Source organism: Epinephelus moara, chromosome 22 (genome assembly GCF_006386435.1).
Source record: "Epinephelus moara isolate mb chromosome 22, YSFRI_EMoa_1.0, whole genome shotgun sequence".
NCBI classification, from domain to species: domain Eukaryota; kingdom Metazoa; phylum Chordata; class Actinopteri; order Perciformes; family Serranidae; genus Epinephelus; species Epinephelus moara.
The window spans coordinates 9,742,345-9,764,766 of NC_065527.1; the positions used below are offsets into that span (position 1 = coordinate 9,742,345).

The 22,422-nt window shown below is 40.9% G+C and overlaps 1 protein-coding gene across 1 annotated transcript in view; it reads right to left on the reverse strand.

Annotated features, from left to right (window-relative positions):
• thsd7aa (thrombospondin, type I, domain containing 7Aa) overlaps positions 1 to 22,422 on the reverse strand; it is a 167,345-nt gene that overhangs the window by 3,441 nt on the left and 141,482 nt on the right. The window contains exons 22-27 of the mRNA XM_050034131.1: positions 20,226 to 20,400; positions 17,400 to 17,573; positions 16,692 to 16,787; positions 11,600 to 11,682; positions 4,142 to 4,355; positions 2,735 to 2,822 (exon numbers count right to left, since the gene is read on the reverse strand). Of these exons, the coding sequence (XP_049890088.1) occupies positions 2,735 to 2,822; positions 4,142 to 4,355; positions 11,600 to 11,682; positions 16,692 to 16,787; positions 17,400 to 17,573; positions 20,226 to 20,400 (830 nt within the window). The remainder of the gene's footprint in view (positions 1 to 2,734; positions 2,823 to 4,141; positions 4,356 to 11,599; positions 11,683 to 16,691; positions 16,788 to 17,399; positions 17,574 to 20,225; positions 20,401 to 22,422) is intronic.

Consider the following 22,422-nt stretch of genomic DNA (forward strand, 5'->3'; position numbering starts at 1 on the left):
TTATTACAAGGGTGGGTTTTAAATCAATGTGAATGGTTTTAGACTCATATTATACACAACTGTGACTAAATATCTCATACTGTTAGCTTCAGTCCTCGTAGTTTAAGAATAGTTCAGTGCTCTGGGAATAAATTTGTTTGTTTCTCTTCTGTTAACATCTATAAATTATTCAAAACAAAAAAAGCAAACCTATAATGTGCAGTTTATAGTTTGTGTTTACAGTGAAACCCTGCAGTTATGTAGTGTGTCTGATGTAAGGCAGACTGCTCACCTCCAGGAAGTGATACACTAAAATGAGTGAGTAGGCACTGGATGTGTTTGGGCACAAATGAATGTCAGGCGCAGTGAGGTACAGGAGGGTGAGGTGAGGCCCTGACTAAGTGATGAGAGTTTCAAAGTGAGGTGGTGGGGGTGGCAGTGACTGCTGCTGTGGTTGTTGTGATGGCGGAGGCTGTTGGAGCAGCATGTCATATTGCTGCTGCGGATGCTGCTGCTGCTGCTGCGGCTGCTGCTGCGGCTGTTGCTGTTCTTGTTGGTGCTGGCTGTGCCGCTGTAACTCGTCTTGCTCTAGTTTCTGGCAGGCAGGACAGGTGTAAGGCACTGTGTAGCCGTTTGGGTCCATCCAGTAAACCCCGTCTGAGGGGGACTTGGAGTTCGACTTGCAGCAAAGGCAACAACCACAATAACTGAGCAGGGAGTATGAGGGTGAATGTGGAGAGAGAAAAACAAATGGGGGACAAATGATGAGGGAACTCAAAGTAAAATGAAAAATGACATGAACTGAATAAACAAATAGACATGAGCAGTGATGTAATGGAGGTCGCACCCAGATTAAGTCTCTTAATCCATCTTGATGAGAAGGAATATTTAAGTGTGTGGTGGAGTATTTATCTGCACAAACTCTGCCCTCTGTGATTTCTTAGTTTCCTATCATGAGGACGTTCCTGGGCACAGTGCGCAGGTACAACCCAGTCTCACTCAAAACTGAATCTCACTCAATACTGACACCTGGTCAGTAGCACTCTCAGAAGCACCCTTTAGGAGCAGTATGAGACGCATCAGGCGGCAGCATTGGGCAACTATCATTGTTTAAAGGGTGACAGAGTCTGCACTGAGGTTCCCGGGTCAAGCAAACCCTGGACTTTCACCCGAACCAAAAGCATATTGAGTCATTTCAAAAGCAAAGTAGTGTTCACGTACTAATGACATATGTCACATGACATTACATGACTTTACAGAGTAACAATTTTACTTTTTAAGCCAAACCATGATGTTATTTTCGACACTTAACCACGTACTTTTGTTGCTTTCACCTAAGGAAGTAAACCTAAAGTTTTTTAGCCACATTCTAAGTTTATTTTAAAAAGAGACTATATGCATTTAATGAGCAAAAATTGTACATGTCCTGTAAAAACATAGGTTTATTTTGAAAATGCACGATGCATGTAATGGTGTAAACTGACAAACTATCATTTAGCATCCAAAACTGACGCCGGAGGGATATCTAGCACGTCAGATTTCAACTTAAAGGGCAGTATTTGACAAACTGGGGGTGACTAGGGAGTGTGTAGACAGGAGAGTTCAAGACTTTAAAAGGTAGTGACCAGAGGTTTAGTTTATGAACAAAAGCCGATAATGGCATGTGCCAAAAAATATTTGACAATATCTACAATCAGGCTTCCACCTCACCATCTGCGTCGCCAATTTACCGTCTCCAAATTGTTCTTAACCATGGGGCAAAGATTCTCCCATCATGCCTGTTTTTATACATCACAACTTTTGCGTGGGAGGTGGTGTTCACCTCTTTCAGGCCTCGTTTTGTGTGTAGGCAATGTCAATAACTGAGACCCCAGATGCCTGACCCTGAGCAGCACACATCCAAGAGGACTACAAAAACAGGATGCTACGCTGGTAATACTTAGACATTGCATAGGAGAGTGAATCAGGGGTTGGCTAGCACTTTCACTTTCACTGGCGACACTGTTTACAAACAGTAACCGTCAATTCCTGCGTAGTATACCTTTAAGACTATATGAAGCCTATATTCAAAAACTGACCTTTAAGCTACATTTAGTCCAGTTTTAAAGTCTTTTTAGCTGCACCACATTCATCCTCACTCAGGAATATTCACATAATATGAAACTGAATGTAAGGGCAGAGATCAGAACTTGTGAGAGACATGCTAAAAAAATGATGGACAAAATCAATTCATGCTCCTAGTTAATGACATAGGCACTCTGTTAAAAACATGATGCTTCAAACCCAAGTTAACAGACAGAGATAGTGCCAGTAACAGCAGTATGACTCATTGGGGTTATTTTCTCTTTCATAACAAAGCTCATCCAGAACCACAAGCTGTGCAGTGCTCCTCATGACGACTAAATTGACCTTCATGTAGAAAATTCTTTTAATAATGAATACCATTTGTTAAATCTAATGAACCGGCTAATTAAATCGAGCTTGTTGCTACAATTTTGTCCATTTCATCAGTTTAATTATCTTTTCATCAGCTGCATTTTATGGCGAGATATTCACTGAAACCTTCCAGAAATGCGACGTTTTATCAGAAAAGTGGAAATGAATGATTTTTTTCTTTAACTTTTGGGTCTTTTCATCATGATGATCCCCATTACATCACTGAACGTGGGTGAAAGATGACATGAAGGGTATGTGATGACAGAAACAGAACACATGGCAGACACTCAGTGATAACACACAAGTGCTGGTACGTTACCATGCTAAGTACGTCATGGAGATAATGAAGACAAGCAGAACAAACGCCCCTGCTGCTACTCCGTACACCCAGGTCTTCAGCTTCCCGTCTGCACAGAGAATCACACACACACACTTACTATTAATACACTGTAGGACATATACTGTATGACATTTCACTTCCTGATCTCAGCTGATGGGGGCAGTAGAGTTATACACATTTTTTTCTGCTACACTTCTGTGAGGAAATTACTGTGGGTCACTGAATCATCAGTGTAACACAAATGTACAGAGCTCAGCCGTACGACACCTTTGACACCAGCATACAGTACAGAATCTAAGGATAGATATGAAGTGTAAAAGGTGTTATTGTACTGAAACAGCTTCACCTATAAATACGCTGGTGTTAATGAGCACCGATAAAAATATACATATTCATGACAAAGTGTCACGAGTATGTTCTGTACATGTGGAGGTTTAATTCTTGGGGCAAGAAATTATTTTGCTTTGCACAATTTGATGAGATGAGATTTTAAAAAAAATGCTCCATTTTCCCTGTTCCCTCCTTCATTCCTTGTTCCTCCTTTCTTTCTAATCCTTTTTATTCTTCCTGATGTCTCCCCCCCTTTCAATTCCCGCTTCCTGCTTTCTCCTTCTCCTTGTTTCTGTTCTTCCTGTTCTCACCTTCATTTCTCGCTCCTTCACCCCGTCTTTCCTTCCCTCCCTTTGTTCCTTCTTCCTGCATTTGTTCTTCTGTTTCCTTCCCCTCTTTATTCATTCGTTAATTTTCCATTTCTTCCATCCCTTAATTTGTCTTCCTACTTTCTAATTTTTCATCATCGCTGTTTTTCTTGCATCATGTCTTATTCTTTTGTTCTTTTTCCTTCTTTCTTTCCTTTACCGTCACCTAATTTCCTTGTTCTTCCCTTCATCCTTATTCTTATTCTACTTCCTTTCCTCCCTTTGTTCACTTTCTTTCTTTCTTTTGTGTTTTCTTTGCTGCCTTTGTCCCCTCATCCCTTTATACCTTTGTCTTCATCCCCTCTGCCCTTCCTTAATCATCATTTCCTTTCTGTCATAAGACCTCCTTCTGCTTCTCTTTCTTTTAATACCCACCTTCCATTCCTCTTTTTATAGCTTAGTAAGCAATAATTTTGTGTTCTCAGCAATCACACACATTTCCTCAACAAAATGCATTAGTTTGAATATATTGCAATTTGGTGCAGGCTTTAAGGGATTTTCTTTGTCTCAGTTTGTTCTGCTGCTGTTCCTGTGTGTGACGGTTTCTTCTGCACACCATGAGAATCCACTGTTCATTATATTGTTATTTATATTTTGCTTTATTGCATTACTCCACAGTTCATCTTAAACATGATAAAAACAGCAGTTCCGACGGTCAGATGTCACAGACTGTGTGGAGGTGTGTTACCTGGGCCAAAGGGCTGCAGGAACCAGGTTCTCCCCGCCCTGCCTGGTGTGCTGGCTGCAGGCTGGGTGGGATTGAAGGCTCGGATGGTCTTGACATCGGCCTTGTTGTCGCCTGCAGTGGGGATCTCCAGCACCGGGATGACTGTACACTGGTCCAGCACGCCGTCGGACGTCATCACTTCAGTGTAGCCCTCCTCACAGCCGCACACTCCCGCCTGACACAGGAAGGAGAGCAATATGGACAAATCAGCCTTACACTTCCAAAAATTAAAGGTACAGTCCAACCTAAAGATCAAAAATATATATGTGTTCTCTTAACTGTAGTGCTGTTTATCGGTGTAGATTGTTTTGGTGTGAGTTGCCAAGTGTTGAAGATATCTGACGTAGAGATGTCTGCCCTCTTTTGAATACAATGGAACTAGATGGCACTCGGCTAGTGCTGCTCAAAGTGCCAAAAAAGTACATTTTAAAAAACTCACAGCAATGTCTCTTTTCCAGAAATCATGATCTGGTTTGCCTGAAATAATTCACAATAAATAGCAATACAGTTAAGAGGAAAAATTTGTATTTTGATTTGGGAGTGAACTGTCGATTTAAAAGTTCTGCTGTGTTGGTAAAAACCCCGCCTTCTGGGCCCTGTTTTCCAAAAGACTGTAAAGCCCAACATCTTTTTCTATTGTTTTCTATTTTCTTTAAAGACATAAAATTATAATCTCCTCTTCATTGAGAGTATCCATGTTTGTGTATAGCCTATTACATCTGGAAATACAGTGTCACCGCCTTCTTCACTTTTCGCAACCTCTGTGTCTGAGTGCTGTGGACTGCCCCTAGCAGAGACCACCAGTATCAGTGTTTTGGCTGCATCGCTGAACGACAATGCTGCAGCAAGTATACACACAGGCGCAGCACACTATGTATGCGTACGTTTGGCCACGCAGCCAGTATACTTGTGCCCTTAGATAACGCCATGACATCAGCTAGTCTTTCCTAGTTTCTGATGCATAAATCAAACAGATTAACCATCAATTAAATACATTATAAACACTAAACATCACATTACATACCAAAAAATTCTTCATCAAATATTAGAGACTACAAACAAAACAATCAGCAGGCACGTTTGCATTAACTACTCTTTAATGATTATTTTAAAGCGGCTCTGGTTTTTATTTTAATAATGTGATTTGGTAAGGAATTAAATCCTGTAATAGCTCTGTGAATTACAGTAGATTTGAAGAGATTTGTCCTCAGTCTCAGTGGTAAGGCATATCCTAAACTGGCCTGTCTTGTCAGATACTTATGTTTGCTCCTGATGTACACTACTCAATCAATAAAATACTGTGGTTTCTTCTTATTTAAGATGTTCCTGAAGAAGATTAGGTGACTGGGTTGTAATCTGTTCTCAACAGGAGGCCATTGGAGATTACGGTGCATTTGATAGAAAACATTTGTATGCCGTCAACAATGGGGAACTAATCTGGCAGCTCTGTTTTTGAGGAATTTGGAGTTGTTTTCAGATTATTCGTAGCTGCTGAGGACCAAATGACTGGTAGGTGCTCATGGCATGACAACACTAAAGCCTGGATCACTTGGTTCGGGGTAAAGTTGTGAGCCAGACAGGAAGTATGCTGTTCTCAGATTTCATTTGATTAGTTTGTAGAGGCCTTAATAGGTATACTTATTCCATACTTCCAACTAACCAGGACTACAACAGCAACACTGGCCCAGCCTCGACGAAGCATCTGGGGCAGCTCATAACTACAACAATTGTCTCTGAACTATTTGTCTTGATGGTGTTGGAGTTCTTCATGGGTTCTCTCGATACCAGTAATTAAGACCTGACCTGGGACCTAAGTCCAGGTCTGACTGGGTATTGCCATCGTATTCAGGTCTTTATCTGAACATGTGGTACATCTGGATTTTTTTGAGGCAGACCAAGAATCACCATGACGCTGTCTGTGTTGATGCCCTCTCTGTTTGGGTCTGTTTTAGAGTACTAGAATCCAGAGTTCAGGCTATTCAAGCTTGTGTCGACTTCGGGTTTGGTTCTTGTCCAATATAAGACATCTCTCCCTCTTTTTTTTTTATGTTGGTCCAATGCAGGCACATCACTTCATCTTTCAGAAAGGACTAACAAAATATTGGCTTCGATCTCAAATGTGTGGACCCAGGCCAGGTCCAGGTCTCTGTTTTAGGACCTTGCAGAAAGGTAGTCTGTTTGAGACGACCAGATTATGGCTCTTGTCTGATCAGATTGTATGAACCACTGATCTGGCCGGTGATTATCTCTATCTGATGAACACCTGCATGGATTCTGTGCCAAATCAAAGTCTACAGTCTCAGATCCAAGAGAGTTCTCTGGAACAGGTAAATCATGGCAAAAGTCATATAGTCACTGGGAGGCTGTTTGTAATTACAAGAGGATTGACTGGCATTTAGAAAAAGGGCCCTGATCTGCTGGCAAACAACATACAAAGCAGTTTAGAGATTCTTATGCTGAAATTAAATACATACACCAGCTTTAACAAATCATAGAAAACCTTTGATAAAGCTATGATTTAGCTGTACAATCTCATTATAAATCAGCTCAGTAACAGTTCTGCAGTCTGATGCTGCTGTCTGTTTTTGTCAGACAGGGCGTGTGTTTGATTGTGTATGGTGGTGTGTATGTGTGTGTGCAGGGAAGACACCCCTCCTCCACATCTCTCTCTCTCCCTGTTCATCACTCTGCAGGGGGTCCCCAGCTTCCCCACAATCTCTGGAGGATAATCGGCTCCAGAAATCCCTGCTGTGCAAACAGTAGCTGAGTGCGTCCAACAGCAGACAGAGCAGGAAATGAGGAAATGATCATTTACATTTCCTTAGTGGCAAACAAAGGAGTTGATGTGCGGTTCAGCACCGCGTTATAATTTCATACATATCTGGGTTCAGTCTCTGGAGGGTGCTGCTGCAGTGTTCATACATGCACAGTATAAACTCACCCACACTCCTCTCATCCTTCAAAAATCTAGCTTCCTTCTAGCAATGACATCTCTGAATCATACAATCACATGCTAAAACAAACACTATTCATCTTCTGTTCTGTTCTGTGGTGTATAGTGCCTTGAAGCGTATATTTGTGCTGTTAAAGCTTCATTCTCAAAGTAGGGTAGGGTGTCACTTAGGACAGGGGTGTCAATATGATGTCTTAGTTTTGGTATGAAAACTACAGTAACACTTTGTTACATTTTGTTATTCACCCAAAACACCAAGCTCAATGTACAACTGAAAAATGTCTGCCTGAATTCTGCCTGGGAAAAAAAGGCCTAAACATAGCTTTAAGCCAACTGGTCCATCTTCCCAATTATTATTAACCAGGGGTGTTTTTTGTTTATACATTATCTTTTATTGCCGCTTTAGAAATACCAGGGTTTCCCACACAATCACTTATTTGAAGCGGCCCATCACGGTAACAACATCCTCCCCCACAATTTGCTTTTTTTTAGGAGTCGGTCCGTTAAATACAAGCGCTGTTGAAATATATAAACCATTCAGTTATTTATTGCAGAGCATGGGCCTATTCTGGGCACAGATGGAGCAACAGAAAGCCAGGCGCAGTAAAAGTGAAAGTTAACCGTTCACTGCGCTGGATCTTAAAGTTTGCATTCACTCGCCTCTGCAGCAGCTGCTCCTCTCATCCATTGATCTGATCCGATCAGCTCTGACCCACCTCCCAGTTGTCAAAAGTTATAGATGGTACCAATAGAACCATTACATTCTGTCCTATTTTTTGTCACCCCTCTGTTGAGGTAGATGTTGTATCCTGGAAAAGGGAGATTTTTGACGAGAACAGAAAACTAAAACCTTGAATTCCCAATTTGATCGCAGGATAAGAATCTCTGTATTAGCCTAATCAATCAGCATTCGGCAGCTTCAGCCCACAAGTCACAGTGTCTGTGTACACAGCAGTAGTTTTACTTTGCTGCAACACAACTATGGCAGGCATGTTGGAAACGCTGTGCTGTTTGTGTCACTCTAATCAGCAGCAGATTCCTGACAACAGACTAAAGAGCGGAGAGCACTGGCAGGTCCCAGGTCATCCTGACATTTAAGTCTGACAGCTCTCTGAGCAAAACACTATTGATTATCATCCTCCTCTCCCTGAGTAGCACTTTAAATCTTCCCACGGTATTCACAGCAAATTTGGTTTCAAAAGAAATGGCCTGACATCAATAAATAAGGATTTAAAAAAAGCTTCAAACCTAGTGTCATGGGCATCTGGTAGAAGAAAATATACTCTCTTATGAGTAAAATATTCCTTTTGCATCAAATTCTGTTTGAGACTGCATGATTAACTCATAAGACACACTACAGAAATAAAGCTTAAAGGGAAATATTTAATTGAACTGCTTTTGGTCTCAGAAATTTAATTTGATGGGCACCAGAGAATATGCTTAAATCAAATTAACTTTATCATATTAAATAAAAGTAGCCATTAAGAACGAGAAATGCAGCCACTTTGATTTCAAGTTCCTCATCATATTGTGCAAATGAGCATTAAAAAGCGCCACTCACAAGAAGTGCTATCATGTTTAAAGGTATACTATGCAGGATTTTCAAACGATGTATAGACAAAAGTAACTCCTCTCAACCATCACTTATAACCCACCAGACGTTTGTGGTGGTGAAACTATCTGCAGAGACTCTGCCGTCTGCTTGTATTCTCTTTTTTTCTCCTTATCTTGCTGTGGTCGAGACTTTCCTGGGCACAGTGCGCAGGTGAGGTTGGGACTTTATAGAAAGGTAGCCAGACCATAAGCAGCACTCATCCAAGAAGAGGCAAAAACACCAATCAGGCACTGGCTTTCACTTTTGCTGGCAATATTGTGTACAAACTGTGACCCACAACTCCATCCATCCATCCATTTTCTAACCGCTTATCCTCTTAAGGGTCGTGGGGGGGCTGGAGCCTATCCCAGCTGACATTGGGCGAGAGACGGGGTACATCCTGGACAGGTTGCCAGACTATCGCAGGGCTGACACGTAGAGACAGACAACCATTCACACCTACGGACAATTTAGAGTAACCAGTTAACCTGCATGTCTTTGGACTGTGGGAGGAAGCCAGAGTACCTGGAGAAAACCCACACTGACACAGGGAGAACATGCAAACTCTGCACAGAAGAAAACTATTGCCTAATACTTATTTCCAGATATAAACCTAGGCTGTAATTACTGTATTACATAATGATTAATACATTACTTAAATACACAATGAGACATTAATAAGACAAAGAGTCTCTACAATGCTAGCAGCTCTAGAGGCTGCACTTTGGCACAATGGTGCTCTGGGCTAAATGTTAATGTCAGCATGCTAACAGGCTGACAAAGTGAGCAATTAATGTGACACTGTGACAATGACTATGCTAATGGTTGGCAGGTAGTGTTTACCATGTTCACCATCTTAGTTGGGTGTTAGCATTCCATCATTAGCTAATTAGCACTAAATACTTTGTTCAGCTGAGGCTGATGGGATTGTCATTAGGTTTGTTCGGCTCTTTGCCTGGAAAACAAAGTCTTGAAGAAATCCAGTGGCGCTTGATAAAAAGTCAGAAAGTATGTGTATAAATAAGGCGTTACTTTACATACTGTTTTTTGATAGCGCCACCTCGCTTAAACAATTCAATCGTAAAATTTGCCATAACTCTCCTAATTATAACTGACTATAAAAACAGGCGAGTGATAATTATGGTCAAATTTGCTCCTAATTTCGCCACATTACCAACAGGTAAGACAATTAGCAGAGAAACACAGTTTGTTTGTGGCAATCCATTATTTCCCTCCCTCCATAAATATCTTCATTTTAAAGGGTTACTCCAGTACTGTACTTCATTAAAGTTGGAAACTCACAAGAGACAGTTAAAATACTGGTCAAATTGAAGCAGCAGCAGAAGAAGGAGATAACTTCATGTTTAGTCCTTAGTGTGAGTCAAACTTCAAATACACTCCTTTGTTCCCACATTCAACTATTGAGATCTTTTCATTAGACCCCTCCTGCTCTGTAAGTGCTTACATTTTGCTCCCTATCCATGGTGCCAGTTTGTGAAACAGGCTCGCTGTTAAAAATCTGTAGTCCACAAGCTCAAGCTGACGAAACCCTAATGGTATCACAGAGTGTTCTCTCAAGCGCAGCTTCCCCAGAATCCTCAAAACATTATAACTCTTTTTACAGACTGATACGAATGGAAAAAAATTGTAACGAGTGATTGGTGTGTGATGGTGAAGCTTAACATCCTATATCAAAATACTGGAGAACGAACAGGACATGGCCTGTATTTAAGGATTAAATTGTCTGGTGACCTGTCCAAGGTGTACCTCACCTCTTGCCCAATGTCAGCTGGATCTCCTGCGACCCTCTAAAGCATAAACTAATGGGTGGAGGGAAGGATTTTCTTTGCTTCAGTGTATTCTGAGTTGCCCTGGTTGAAAGCAGGTTTCCTTAGTGTTTCTATTTTGCTACTGGGTATTTCTGGAAAACATTAGCAGCTGTGCTTTAACCTGCAGTCCCGGTGTGATCAGAGAGGATAATGAGACAAGCTTAACAACAGGTGGCAACACCAAGTGAGTCAGATTATTATGTTTTCTTTTCCCTCGTGTTTTTTTTCCTCTATCTTATTCCCTTTTTTCTGTCTCCTTAAAAGGGAACACCACCTCCTATATGTTATTCCCATGGCCTTGGAAGGTTCAATCAGTATTTGTGAACATGAGTGCCTCTCTCTCAAAGCCAGAAACCAGAAAACTCTCAAACTGGTGACGTAATCAAGAATAAAGTCTGGAGCTTCTCCATAGGCAATGAAACAGAAAATGTTTCAGCACCATATACTCAGAACATTCCTCTGGGTTCTCTCAGTTACATCCAGAACATCTTTCCCAATTCGTCAGTGGAACAGCTTTATACTTAATGACATCACAATTTTGAGTTTCAGCACTCTAGTTTTTGGATTTAGAGAGAGTTTAGAGAGTTGTTACTAATATTTTCGCCTGTCTAAGAACATAGCATGTATGAATTTTGAAATAGCATAGTTCCCTTTAAAACTATCCAGATTCACTGCTTTCATCTCAACAGGGGGTCTGGCGCTCAATTTGGCCCTCAGTGCACCTTCTCACAGCCATGTTAGAACTCTATAGACACACGCCTTTGAAATGCTGATTCATTTCTAACATGGCTTAAAGACATGGCTTTGCTGTAGTAACATCGTTGTATTGCAGTGGCTGCAGTTGGACATCGCAGCTAACTGTGGGGAGTAATTGAATGCCAAAATGAGGACTGGTTGTTTTGTTAAATTCTGCTGAATGCTACTGAGCTAGCAACCAATGCCAAAACATGTTTGTTCAGGAAGCACCATCCAGGGCAGCAATGCAGCAGTGTTGTGGAAGCGAAAGACTGGCAACATTCGTCATCACCTTGTCCACAACTCACCTCTGTGCACAAGGAGCGTGGCTTGGTGCAGGGCGGGTCACAGGATCGGTCAGCCATCGGCTTGGCTGTCAGTGGGCATCCACCTGCATAGCAAAGGCCAAAAGGGTTAAACTCAAGTGTCACATGCTGGCAGTTGGTGTTTCTGTCACTGTAAGCTGTAAGAAACAGTGTCAGATCTTTAGATCGTCAATAACAATATTACAGTCTGGTAAAAAAAAAAACAACACCAACAAAACAATCCATGAACAGAGACAATTATGGCCCAGTTTCTGATCTGCTTTTCACTTCAGTTTTTTTGAGCTGGAGGGGATGAGTGTTACAAGCAGCTACAGCATATCTGCTTCTGTCTCTCCTTACATAAGGCTCATTACAATGATGCATACCATGGGTAGTGGTGCTGAAATAATTTGATAATTAGCTCAGTTTAAAAAGCACTAAATAATTTTACTCAAATCCCTAAGGCACTTGTTTTTATTTCATCCTTTGGCAGACACATTTCATGAAGGCTGAGAGTAAGTAACTATCTGTGCTGTCTAAATCCCCCTTATCGCTGATCAGTTCACAACAATGTGGCTTCCTAAAGGGTAATAATGCCCTTGGCAAGCCATAGCAGTCAGGCTTCCATCCTGCTCTATAATAAGACCTGCTGTTGTGGATGACACCGTGAACTTGCTGCACTCTTTGTAAATCTGCCCAAGTCTTTTGACATGTTTGATCACCACTAAACAGGCTGCTGTCCTTTCATTTTGATGACTCCACTTACAGTTTATTAAAATCATGTGTTCCGATGTACGTATGTCAGTGGCTTCAAATCAAGTTCCCTAATGGTTGATGAAGGTGTCCCACAGGGATCAATATTAGGCCCGCTGCTACTTATTCTACTTATTGCCTTCTTATTACTTTAGTGCAGAGTTTTATGCTGATAATACCATCTTGTTTGCCATGGGCTTTTATGAATATAAACTTGTTCTTCACTCCATAATGACAAATGGCACAAGAGTGCGTGCTTACATTTTATATACCTGCTCTCATCCATGCCCTCAATGGAAAAACTGAATCATCAAATTCCACTTTGATAGGATCCTGATGACAATGTTTTATCGATCTTTTATCGAGTCTGCTCTCACATTCCCTTTTAAATCAAACACAAAAATGTGGTCAATGTTTGCGGCTAAATAACTGTACAGGAAACTCTGGAGGATCTTTACAACGAACAGTCACACAAGAAAGAAGAATCCATCCTGTCTGATTGTTCTCATCTTTTACATCAACAGTTTCTGCCATGAGGAACCCTCTTCAGAGTTCTTCTAGTGAAAACCAATCGACTCAAATACTCCTTTATACCCTCTGCCATCTTCCTCCTATTTTTTCATAAATCTCTAATTTGATTTTTTAATCTTTAACCTTTAAAAAAAGAAAAAAAAACAAAAAAAAACCTTGAACCTTTTAATTGACTGAATATTGCCCTGTATTTTATGTGTGCTAAATGTATGGATCTCACTGCTGTAAAATCAACTGCCCCACTGGGGACAAAAATGATTGATCATAAATATTAAAAATTTGTTTATAAAATTGTCCTACAGTGACAGCCCCAAATATTTCCACTGGAAAGCTTAGAGATGTAGCTGATATTGCACTTCAAAACATAAATCTTGACTTCGTCTGGCTAGAAAATCACCTATTGTGACTGCAGTTTTCATCAACTATAGTTGCAGTGAGGGGGACAGTAATGTGCCCATTGAGGCTCAACGTATAAGAAAGACGTTGCATTCAAGATCAAACTTGGAAAAGCAGCACAAGCTCTATATGTAAATGTTTTCAAACAGCACTTTCTGGTTTGATAAAATCAAAGAGTACAGGCTTAGGAGTAACTGGCTGGTTTGGAAAAACTCAAAATCAAGAACTCAAAGCTTGTTTTTCTCTTAAAAGCAACCACCACCTTTAAGCCAAAGCAAACTGCAAAAACTGCAAAAGGCCTCAGCAAACCTGAGTTTTGCATTATTAACTTGGTAGCTGCTGAGATATTTAACAACCTTAGCTGAGTGCAAATCGAACGATCATGACATGGATAGGTTAACTTTAAAAGTGCCTCATTTAGACACTGAAACGGGGAATACTGTTTTTCCTCCTTTTGTGCAGTCTACTACCGGAATGAACTTCAAGACATAACCTTCGGGATAATTCTATGGTCCTATTATTGCTGTGATATAAAGTGCCTGAGGGCAAAGGCAGGAGCTTTCATTTCCACCACTCAGTTGATTTACTCAGGAGTAAATCAATACACTGACCAATTTACAAAAGGAAAGATACTATTTACAGTAGAGGGGGATATTTTTAATATCATCCACTTCCTGACTGTGAATCCACAATTTTGTCAGTAATGAGGTTAGTATGATTTACTAGTCAGGTTCATCCAGGGTTTTGCTGAGTTTCATACTATGTGGGCTAAGGAGTGTGTATTCCCACTGTGGATAAAATAAGCTGGATAACGTAGACAGACGGTACAACTGACATTGATCCAACCGGCAGACATTCAGAGAAAACACATGCCTGCAAAAACATCTATCAGAGCTTCTTGAATATTTATTAGGTGGCATGCTTGTGGAGGGGAGCTCAGTATGAATATTCATGAGGGGAACGCCACTGCTTGCAAGAAAACATTAACAAGAAGAAAAAAGATGCAGTGTGCCAATCAGAGCGGCCGCACATGGGCACAGCATCTGGAGTGGGTGCGCCGACATTCCTCCTTCACTTAAACTCATGGCTGAGTGTATGCTCACCGAAACCAGAAATATGACATGGCTCCAGGCCTGTATGAAGCACGAGCTGTAAATAAAAGCTGATGCCCTGACGAGAGGGAAATCATTCTTCCATATAACGCTTCAGATCAAATGGCATATCAGCTGAGAAATGATGCTTTGTGGAAGTGGGAACAATGCTGTCAGCTCTGAGCTTAACCCTGACATGTGATGGACAATGGGATTAAATTCTGACTGTGGCACTGCTCCGGATTAAAACCTCATCTGCTTACAGTTTCCTGGAACTTGCTGTCAAAAAATGCTGGAAAGCTATCTGGGATTCTGACACTCTGGAGGAGACAGTTTTAAGTAACCTTATCTACATTATCACCTTGCCAGACCTCACGTGTCAGAGCTGTGCGGCGGCAGCTTAACTCATTTAGGTCACATCGATGCTATTTGACTCGAGTCAAGAGTGCAGACTAGTCTACAGAGGCAGTTTAAGTATTCACAACATTCAGGGTCTGATTTCACATGGAGAGATCTGACTTTGATCTAAATTGTCAGACTGTAGACATCTCAGTTCATTGGTTGCAAAAACTGTCTCGTTTTTGATTTTCTTTTGTTGAACTAAGTCGACGAAATGTGAATCTTTCAAAGCCAAAAGGAAAAGATGAAAAAAATGACAAGTTTTTTAAATTCAAAATGGCATTTCATGTTAAAAATTCAGTTTGGGACTGTACAAAAATCATTAGAGGGGTCAGTTAGAGGAGAGGGTTATTTTTTCTTTCTGCTCAATGGAGGGTGGTCTAAATAAACAAAAATATGAAAGCTAAGTAAGACCTTCAGCAGCTGCAGCGCTGGTACCTTTGCCCCGTTACTAATTCAGTGGTACAGTGTTAATAGCTTTATTTAGTAGTGTGAGTGCAATTGTTTGGACTGTTCAGTAGGGGTCACATTCTCTTTTGTTATGTGGCCCAGAAATTTGGGACTAAAACAAATCAAATCAAATCAAATCAAATTAATACTGCAGTATTATTTTGCAATACTTTTTTATTTGTCAAGGGGAGGGTCAACAGAAAATATTAATAACTTGGCATCAAGGTTTGCTTTTTAAAATAAATTACTGCCGCCCAATATTTATTATATTGTCCTTTATGAGTTTTGCAAAAGCAGAATAAAAGGTGAAAACAGTTGGCTAAATAAATAGTCAAATATATTGAAATGAGGGAGAAAACAGGAAAAGCTTTAAGTAGTAAAGCAAAGGTTATTATGGATTCTGAGTTTGTTGCACCACAGAAAAAACCACCCAGCCAAATTTGTATGATTAAAAAAATCACCATGTATATAAAATTAGGTATAAAATTTGTAAAAAAAAATAAGCAGCATTTTCTGCTTTGAAACACTGGGGCATGCCTGCTGAAGGTCTGTCTTGCTGCTCCAATATGGCGGTGATATTGATGTATTGCAGCAGTGAGTTGAAGCAGTGAATGTGGCATCTATATGTGACAAAGTGCAAAGCAGCGTTCCAAGTAAGTTGTTAATAACTTACAGAAACCTTGTGTGCAATAGTCCACCTTCCACCTTCTCTTTCCCCCTCCTGGTCTCAATCCTGACAATTTTGCATAAAGTTGGCAATTTGCAGCCAGGCCGGGTTTGCTGGTTGTTCATTAAAAAGTTCTATAGCACATCTAGACATTGTGCTGAAGATATTTGGTGACCATTTGTCTGTTTTGGTCATAACAGTGTGATAAAACAGTGTTCTTAGTCATGAGAACAAGCTGATAATTGTCTTTTTTTTTTTTGCTTTAATGCAACTATTTAACTCACTTTTTACTAATCAAATTACAAAGCTACGACTGGTTAACACAACAGAGAGTCTACACTGCGTCTGTATTTTAGTAGCTTACTAGTCTGAGTGGGCGGAAGTTCGCTGCATAGATCAGCCTCTCATTGGGCGGAACGAGCCATCCGCTGAAGTCCCGCCCTACCACCTCCGGTTGCAGTTTTCAACACGTCCTTTACTAACTTTTGCGATGTTTGATCTTGCGGGGATGTAGCCATTTTTCTGCCATGGTTCGCGTCCTGTAGGCGATATTTTTGTGGGCGTGTTACACCAAAACCTGTTTCCCCCTGGCAATATTTTTGCAAGCGCACCATTGCTGTGGCACCGCCCAGAACGATTGTGATTGGTTGAAAGAAATACAAGCAGCCGGGGCGTTTTTTTCTCCAATCTTAAAGTGAGAGTCGGCCCAGCCAGACCTTTCTTTTCTTGAGAAAGGTCTGGTGAGCGAGACTAGTAGCTTACACTCAGTAGCTATCAACAAATTCACCCAGAAGAATATTCTGCTTACCTGTGACATTTAATCCATCTGAGCGCTGACACCAGACTTGGCGAGATGAACCCCTCCATGGTCCAGTCCTCCACTTGTATTCAAAACACTGACCCTCTGCAGGGAGAGCATGGTCATGACTTTGTTAAAGCTTTAATAATAACACTGTAGATATAACAGCTTGTCAGAGCCACTTAAGTACATATTCATAGTTGGTAAAAATGTCTGTGTTGATATGACATATTATATAGGTTCCGCTTTTATTTAAGTTTACAAAACCATTTCTGTGTATTTTGAATAGTGTATGGTAGAGGACTATACTGAAGTTATGTTTATATTTACTTTATTTATGTTTTAGAGTACAGGCTCAAGTTATTTACATCAGGTGTGCATGACAAAAGGAGACTGTGGACAACATTGTGTGTAAAGACAACATGCAGTTTGTGTTGGTTTGGATTGTAAAATGTTTTGACCGTGTTATGCAGTGTTTAAGATGTAAATCTGGAAGGACTTGGCCTGCCATTTGTTTTCTTTTTTGTACTCTCAATAAACCTTGTTCAACTTTTTCCCTGCCTCGTGTCAGTTCTGTGCATCTTCAGAAAAGGATCAGAAACACGTGTCAAAACAGGAGGAACTCTGCTATGTTGAAACGGCCACTATACAGCTGTTCTCCTTTAATATACCTTTGTGAATCACTTTACTGTCTTTTTGAGTTCCAGCAGGACTGACCTGTACACGGCCGAGCCTCCAGCTCCTGTTCTGGACACTGCAGCAGGTTCTCTGGATCTTGTGCCACCACGGCTCGGGAACGGACCTGGACTGAGCCAAAACCCAGATCGTCCCCACTTACACAGCTCAGCTGGCACGGACTCCAAACAGTCCAGTCCGTCAGGTAGCACTCTCCTACAGAACATACAGAGAGATCAACAACACTCAAAAACACTGTGCTGCATTCAAAGGAAAACAACAGTGTATTTTTTTGCGAAAGCTAGCACATTTACTGAGGCCACAATTAATGATTTTAAGCATGAAACAACTGTCCCACCATTCATTTTAAAATATTAAACAGGTGACAATCACATATAACATTGTCAAGCATTAAAAGAACGAGAAGCATTTAAATAATGGCTGAGTTGTGACCAGCTTATAAAACCAGATGAAAAAACATTGACAGGGTGTTGAATCAACTGTACTCTTATTTCACTAATCAGCTCCACCTGCTTCTACTTTGCTCGCCATTAACTCACTGTTAAGCTAACTCCAATGCAACACAACACAGCAGATGTCTACATTTGGGCCTGTGAGTTAATTTTTGACAATGTAAACAGTTGTTTGACAAAACAATTATTCTGCATTGCATTCGTCAAAGTGATGACAACTGAGCTATTTCTAAGAGAACTCAGCCAAGTGCATCTGCTGATAAAGATGTGATTGAAAGCGTAGAAAACAGTAAGTGCACCTTAAGTTAGAGCTCGTCAGACATTTAAATGCATTTTTTACACTTCTGCAGATGTTTTATATTGGCAGCAGAGGGAGAGGGAGGAAAAGCCGCTTTGTATGTATGTAAGAATGTAATGTAATGTAAGAAAATCTTTAGTTTCATTGACAGGAGCTTAACAGCAATCAAAAGATCATCAGCGTGGTGATTGGAGAGAATTAGCGAGTGAAGCAGTTTTCCTGTTGAAAAGAGAGCAGCACAGTGCTGAGCATGGTGTGACTGTTATTAGAATTAGTGCTGAGGAAAGACAGTAGCTTAAGACAGAGAAAGTGTTGACTTGTCATTAACAATTTGCATTACAACTTAAAACAGCAGATAAAAAAAACAGAGGGGATTTACTAAAATAAAGAACAGGCTTATAAAACAGGGGAAAGAGAAAAAAGGAAAAAGGGCTCTTTAAAGGAAAAAAGGTCTGATTTTCTCTGCACTGTGAAATGCAATTATGCCAATTTTCAGCATTTGAACTGGAAAGCCTCCAAACAGCACTTCAACCAATCAGGGTTGAGTACCTTGAGGACTGGTAGATTGCTTGGCAACATCATAACAAACTGTATTTTTAACCTGAGCCATGGAAAATTTGAAAGCTGAGGCGAAATAGGACAACTGAGTAATACTGGATCTTCAAAGCCAATCATCTGATCTTTTTAAGATGTCATAGAAGATAGGACACGTTTCATTTAAGCAAAGGTATCTAAATGTCGCTCACCAGCAGTGGAGGGTTGTGTGGCTGAACAAAGGTTGATAACACTCACTGAGGTGAAATAAAAACACCCCTCACAGATATTCTCACTAAAACTCTGAACCATTTTTCATTACGATCACCTGAGCAGAAGATTCTCTGTTAAATAGGTTACAGTGCTCCCTTTGTAATATCGAGGCTGATGTGAGCACATGTCTTCACATTCAATTAATCAAAAAAAAAAATCCAGTAATTAAAAATAGAATTTTCTCTCTCATTCCTATTAATGTCGGTTTCCGTGAGAACCAGTGGTTTTTCTGTTCAGAAGTCAGAATGAACACCAGCATGACGCAGATCTGAGAGTCCTCTCTGACCTTGTGGTCTCCACCAAGCCAATTAACTTGATGATGGGCTGATTACACCCACACACGAGCTGGAGTAGTCAGTGTTAGTATACACATGTACACACATGCTCGAACAAATACGATACACACACTACAGCTGCTGTAACCACAGCCAGTTTGTTTTTCAGCAACCTGGAAGCAACTGAGAGATTTCCACTGAGGTATAATAAAACCAGACTGCCACAAACATCTGTCATCGGCTCTGTAAAAGCTCCCTGCTTTGTCCTCGGTCCCCCTCCTCCCACCTGTTAACATCAGTGCTGCATTGAGGGGCACACTCTGGAGCTCTTGAAGCTCCCACAATCAAACACACTCAACGGTGAGTGCTTCGAGGTCTTTGTTGTGATTGTAAAAACCTGGACTAATTATTATCGGTGGTGCTAGAGATCGACATACTGAATACTGTTTTATTTTTAATGTTGTCTAACCAGCTGAATGTTGAATGTCCATTCAGTACACAAGTGGCTAAGCTTGGCAGACACTGCATGGATGTCGCCAGATTTCAACCCCTCATTTTTTTAGAACTGTGCCTGAGGAGGCTCAGATTGAGGAAGGTGGCGTCTGAAGGATCAACGATGAGGTTGTCAGATAATTGATTGGATTTCTGGCAAGTTAGAAATTCTGTTCACTGATCTTCGCTCCAGCAATTCAGACAGACCATTTGCATCTTTCCAGGCATCTGCAGCTCCTTTTTTTTGCTTTGTGTTCATAGTAGAATTGCACTAAGGAAAGCTGCCTTTCTCTTTTTTGGCAACATTGTTGAGGATGTGATCGTCCTGTTTGAATAAACTTTACTGAAATGGTCAATGGACACTATCAGGGTTTCAAATTTTGATTTAGAATAAGCAGTACTGGCTCTGTTGTTTGGTATGAGAACTGTTGCAGAGATTATACCTGTAAACTTTATTTCCCAAGCTGTTCCACCACTCTGAGACCTCCCTCTTTTTCTGCCGGAGGCTCTGTTAACTTCTTACCTGGACAGGGTACAGTACAGGGCTCCTGCAGAACAATGTGAGTATCTCCGTCCACTGATGGCTCCAGATCTCCACACAGCTCATCATCCACCAGGCTGCTGTCCTGCTGACCCGAACCGTCCGACACAAAGCATGACACGTTCCTGAAGCGCAGGCCCTCTCCACACCTCGCTCCCTGGTGATACAGAAAACAAACAAATGTCAGAGTCCAGCGTACCTCTATATGTAGAGTACATTGAACTCATGCAGCAAATGCTATCATGAAGAGCAAGTTGTTTACATTAAATCCAGGAGGGACTTCAAAGGATTTTAAGCTTTTTCCTCCGGACTTTGTAATTGATTTTTGGTAAAAAAAAAAAAAAAAAAACTATGGTTGACAAAGAGCTTCTGTTTGTTATGAAAAATCAAAGAAAAAACAACAACTGAAGTCATCAGCAGAAGTCCAGCAGCGTGTTAAAGTAATAAGATGCTTCAGGCAAGGAAAAATGAACAACGTTGTAGGTGTGGTGGGAAATGGGAGGAATACGAGGGAAAACAAATACGACAACAGAGAGAAGTCATTAAGTATTACATGGTCCTGTGAACGAAGTAATAAGATGAGAGGAAAAACAACAAGGGTGGGGGATATGACCAACCACTGGCAGCTGTCATCTCTGCTGAATTAGTTTGTAATTTAATTTTTACATGCTAAATTTCAGTGACATTTCCTTTAGCACCACTCTCAGGACAAACTGGTGAGGCTCTACGTGACTGGTCATACCAAAATGTGAAACAACAAATCTCATGCTGGGAACTTGGTAATGTGGTCACTATTTGTGTCATATGAGAGAGCTAATATGATAGCTAGCTTAAATCAGCACTGTCAAGGTTTGCATTGGGTAAACTGTCTACATTTTCATCTCAAGGTCTGTCCTATTATATGGGCAAGTAGGACTGCTAGTTCCCAAAAACCTATTACTTATTTATTTCCAACTTAAAACAACATCCTCCCAAAGTTAAAACAGTTTTGGTCATTTCACAAGAGGTTTCTTTATTTGTGCTTTTATATTTTGTCTCCTCACTGGTTTGGAGGGGCTGGGGCTTAGCTGGAGAGAAATTATGGCACTTCCAGATCCCAATCATAATTGAACATTTGAATCAAGGTGTGGTGACAGTTGCTTGGTTGCTCATGTTGCCAGCGCTATCAATCAGAAGTAATCAAACCACACTCATACAGTTTTTGGCTGGATGGCAGCATGCAAGGCCAGCCCCACAAGCACGAGTCTTTCTGTCCCCGACTGAGTGAGTGATAAAGTTTCATCATTGGTCGGAGTGAGTGACGACAAAAATGTTATTGGTGTTTCCTCATTGGCCATCGCTCTAGGCGAATAGGCACTGACAGAGCTGTGGGTGCTAACAGTCCTGTATTACTGTATTCCTCATGTTCTGTAACCAGTGTGACATAATAGCATGGTGGCATTAGCACGTTAGTTGCTAACTAGCCAACACCTACATGAGTAAAATGTTAGAACTGCACAGCATAGGAAAGCACATTGCTGTAAACACTGTAGAGGCAGCATAAAAGCATGGGTGGAATTCACAAGCTAGCCAGCTAACTAGCTAGCCGTGGTGGAAATGGCAGTTTTGGATGAAGAAAAGAGAGGATCGCATCATCGATTTGACTGAGGAACAGCCATCTCTGTACTACACAAGCGCTACATTTATTCAAGCGTTATTGTCTATTACATGTTAAAATGTCATAACAGGTGTCACCACGGTTGTGAGGAGAAAGTGGTTGAAACTGATTCAAACTTAAGTGAATATCAAGTGTTAAAATATCAGCACAGGTGCCACCAAAATGACAAAATTCTCCTTTAGGTAATGGGCGCCGATGGCATGAATAGTGGCCGATGGCTGTGCAGCCAACACCAGTCACGCAAGGACGTACATCCCTGACCGGAGCTGAAGAGGGGAGGGTTGTGTTTGATTGAGCATTTGGGCTAGACTGCAACAACAGTGTTGTAACAACGACAGTCTGTGACTGAGTATCTGCTGCCACTTCCATTTTTGAAATGAAAAACCCTCTAGCGTTTCATACACGGTCCAGTTATGTACGAGGTTTTGACCTTGTCGCAATCAGTGATAAACTCTCTTGTTTTTTGCCCATTTAGTTGTAAATATTTAATGTTGAAGAAAATAAATGAGCATCCCAATATTG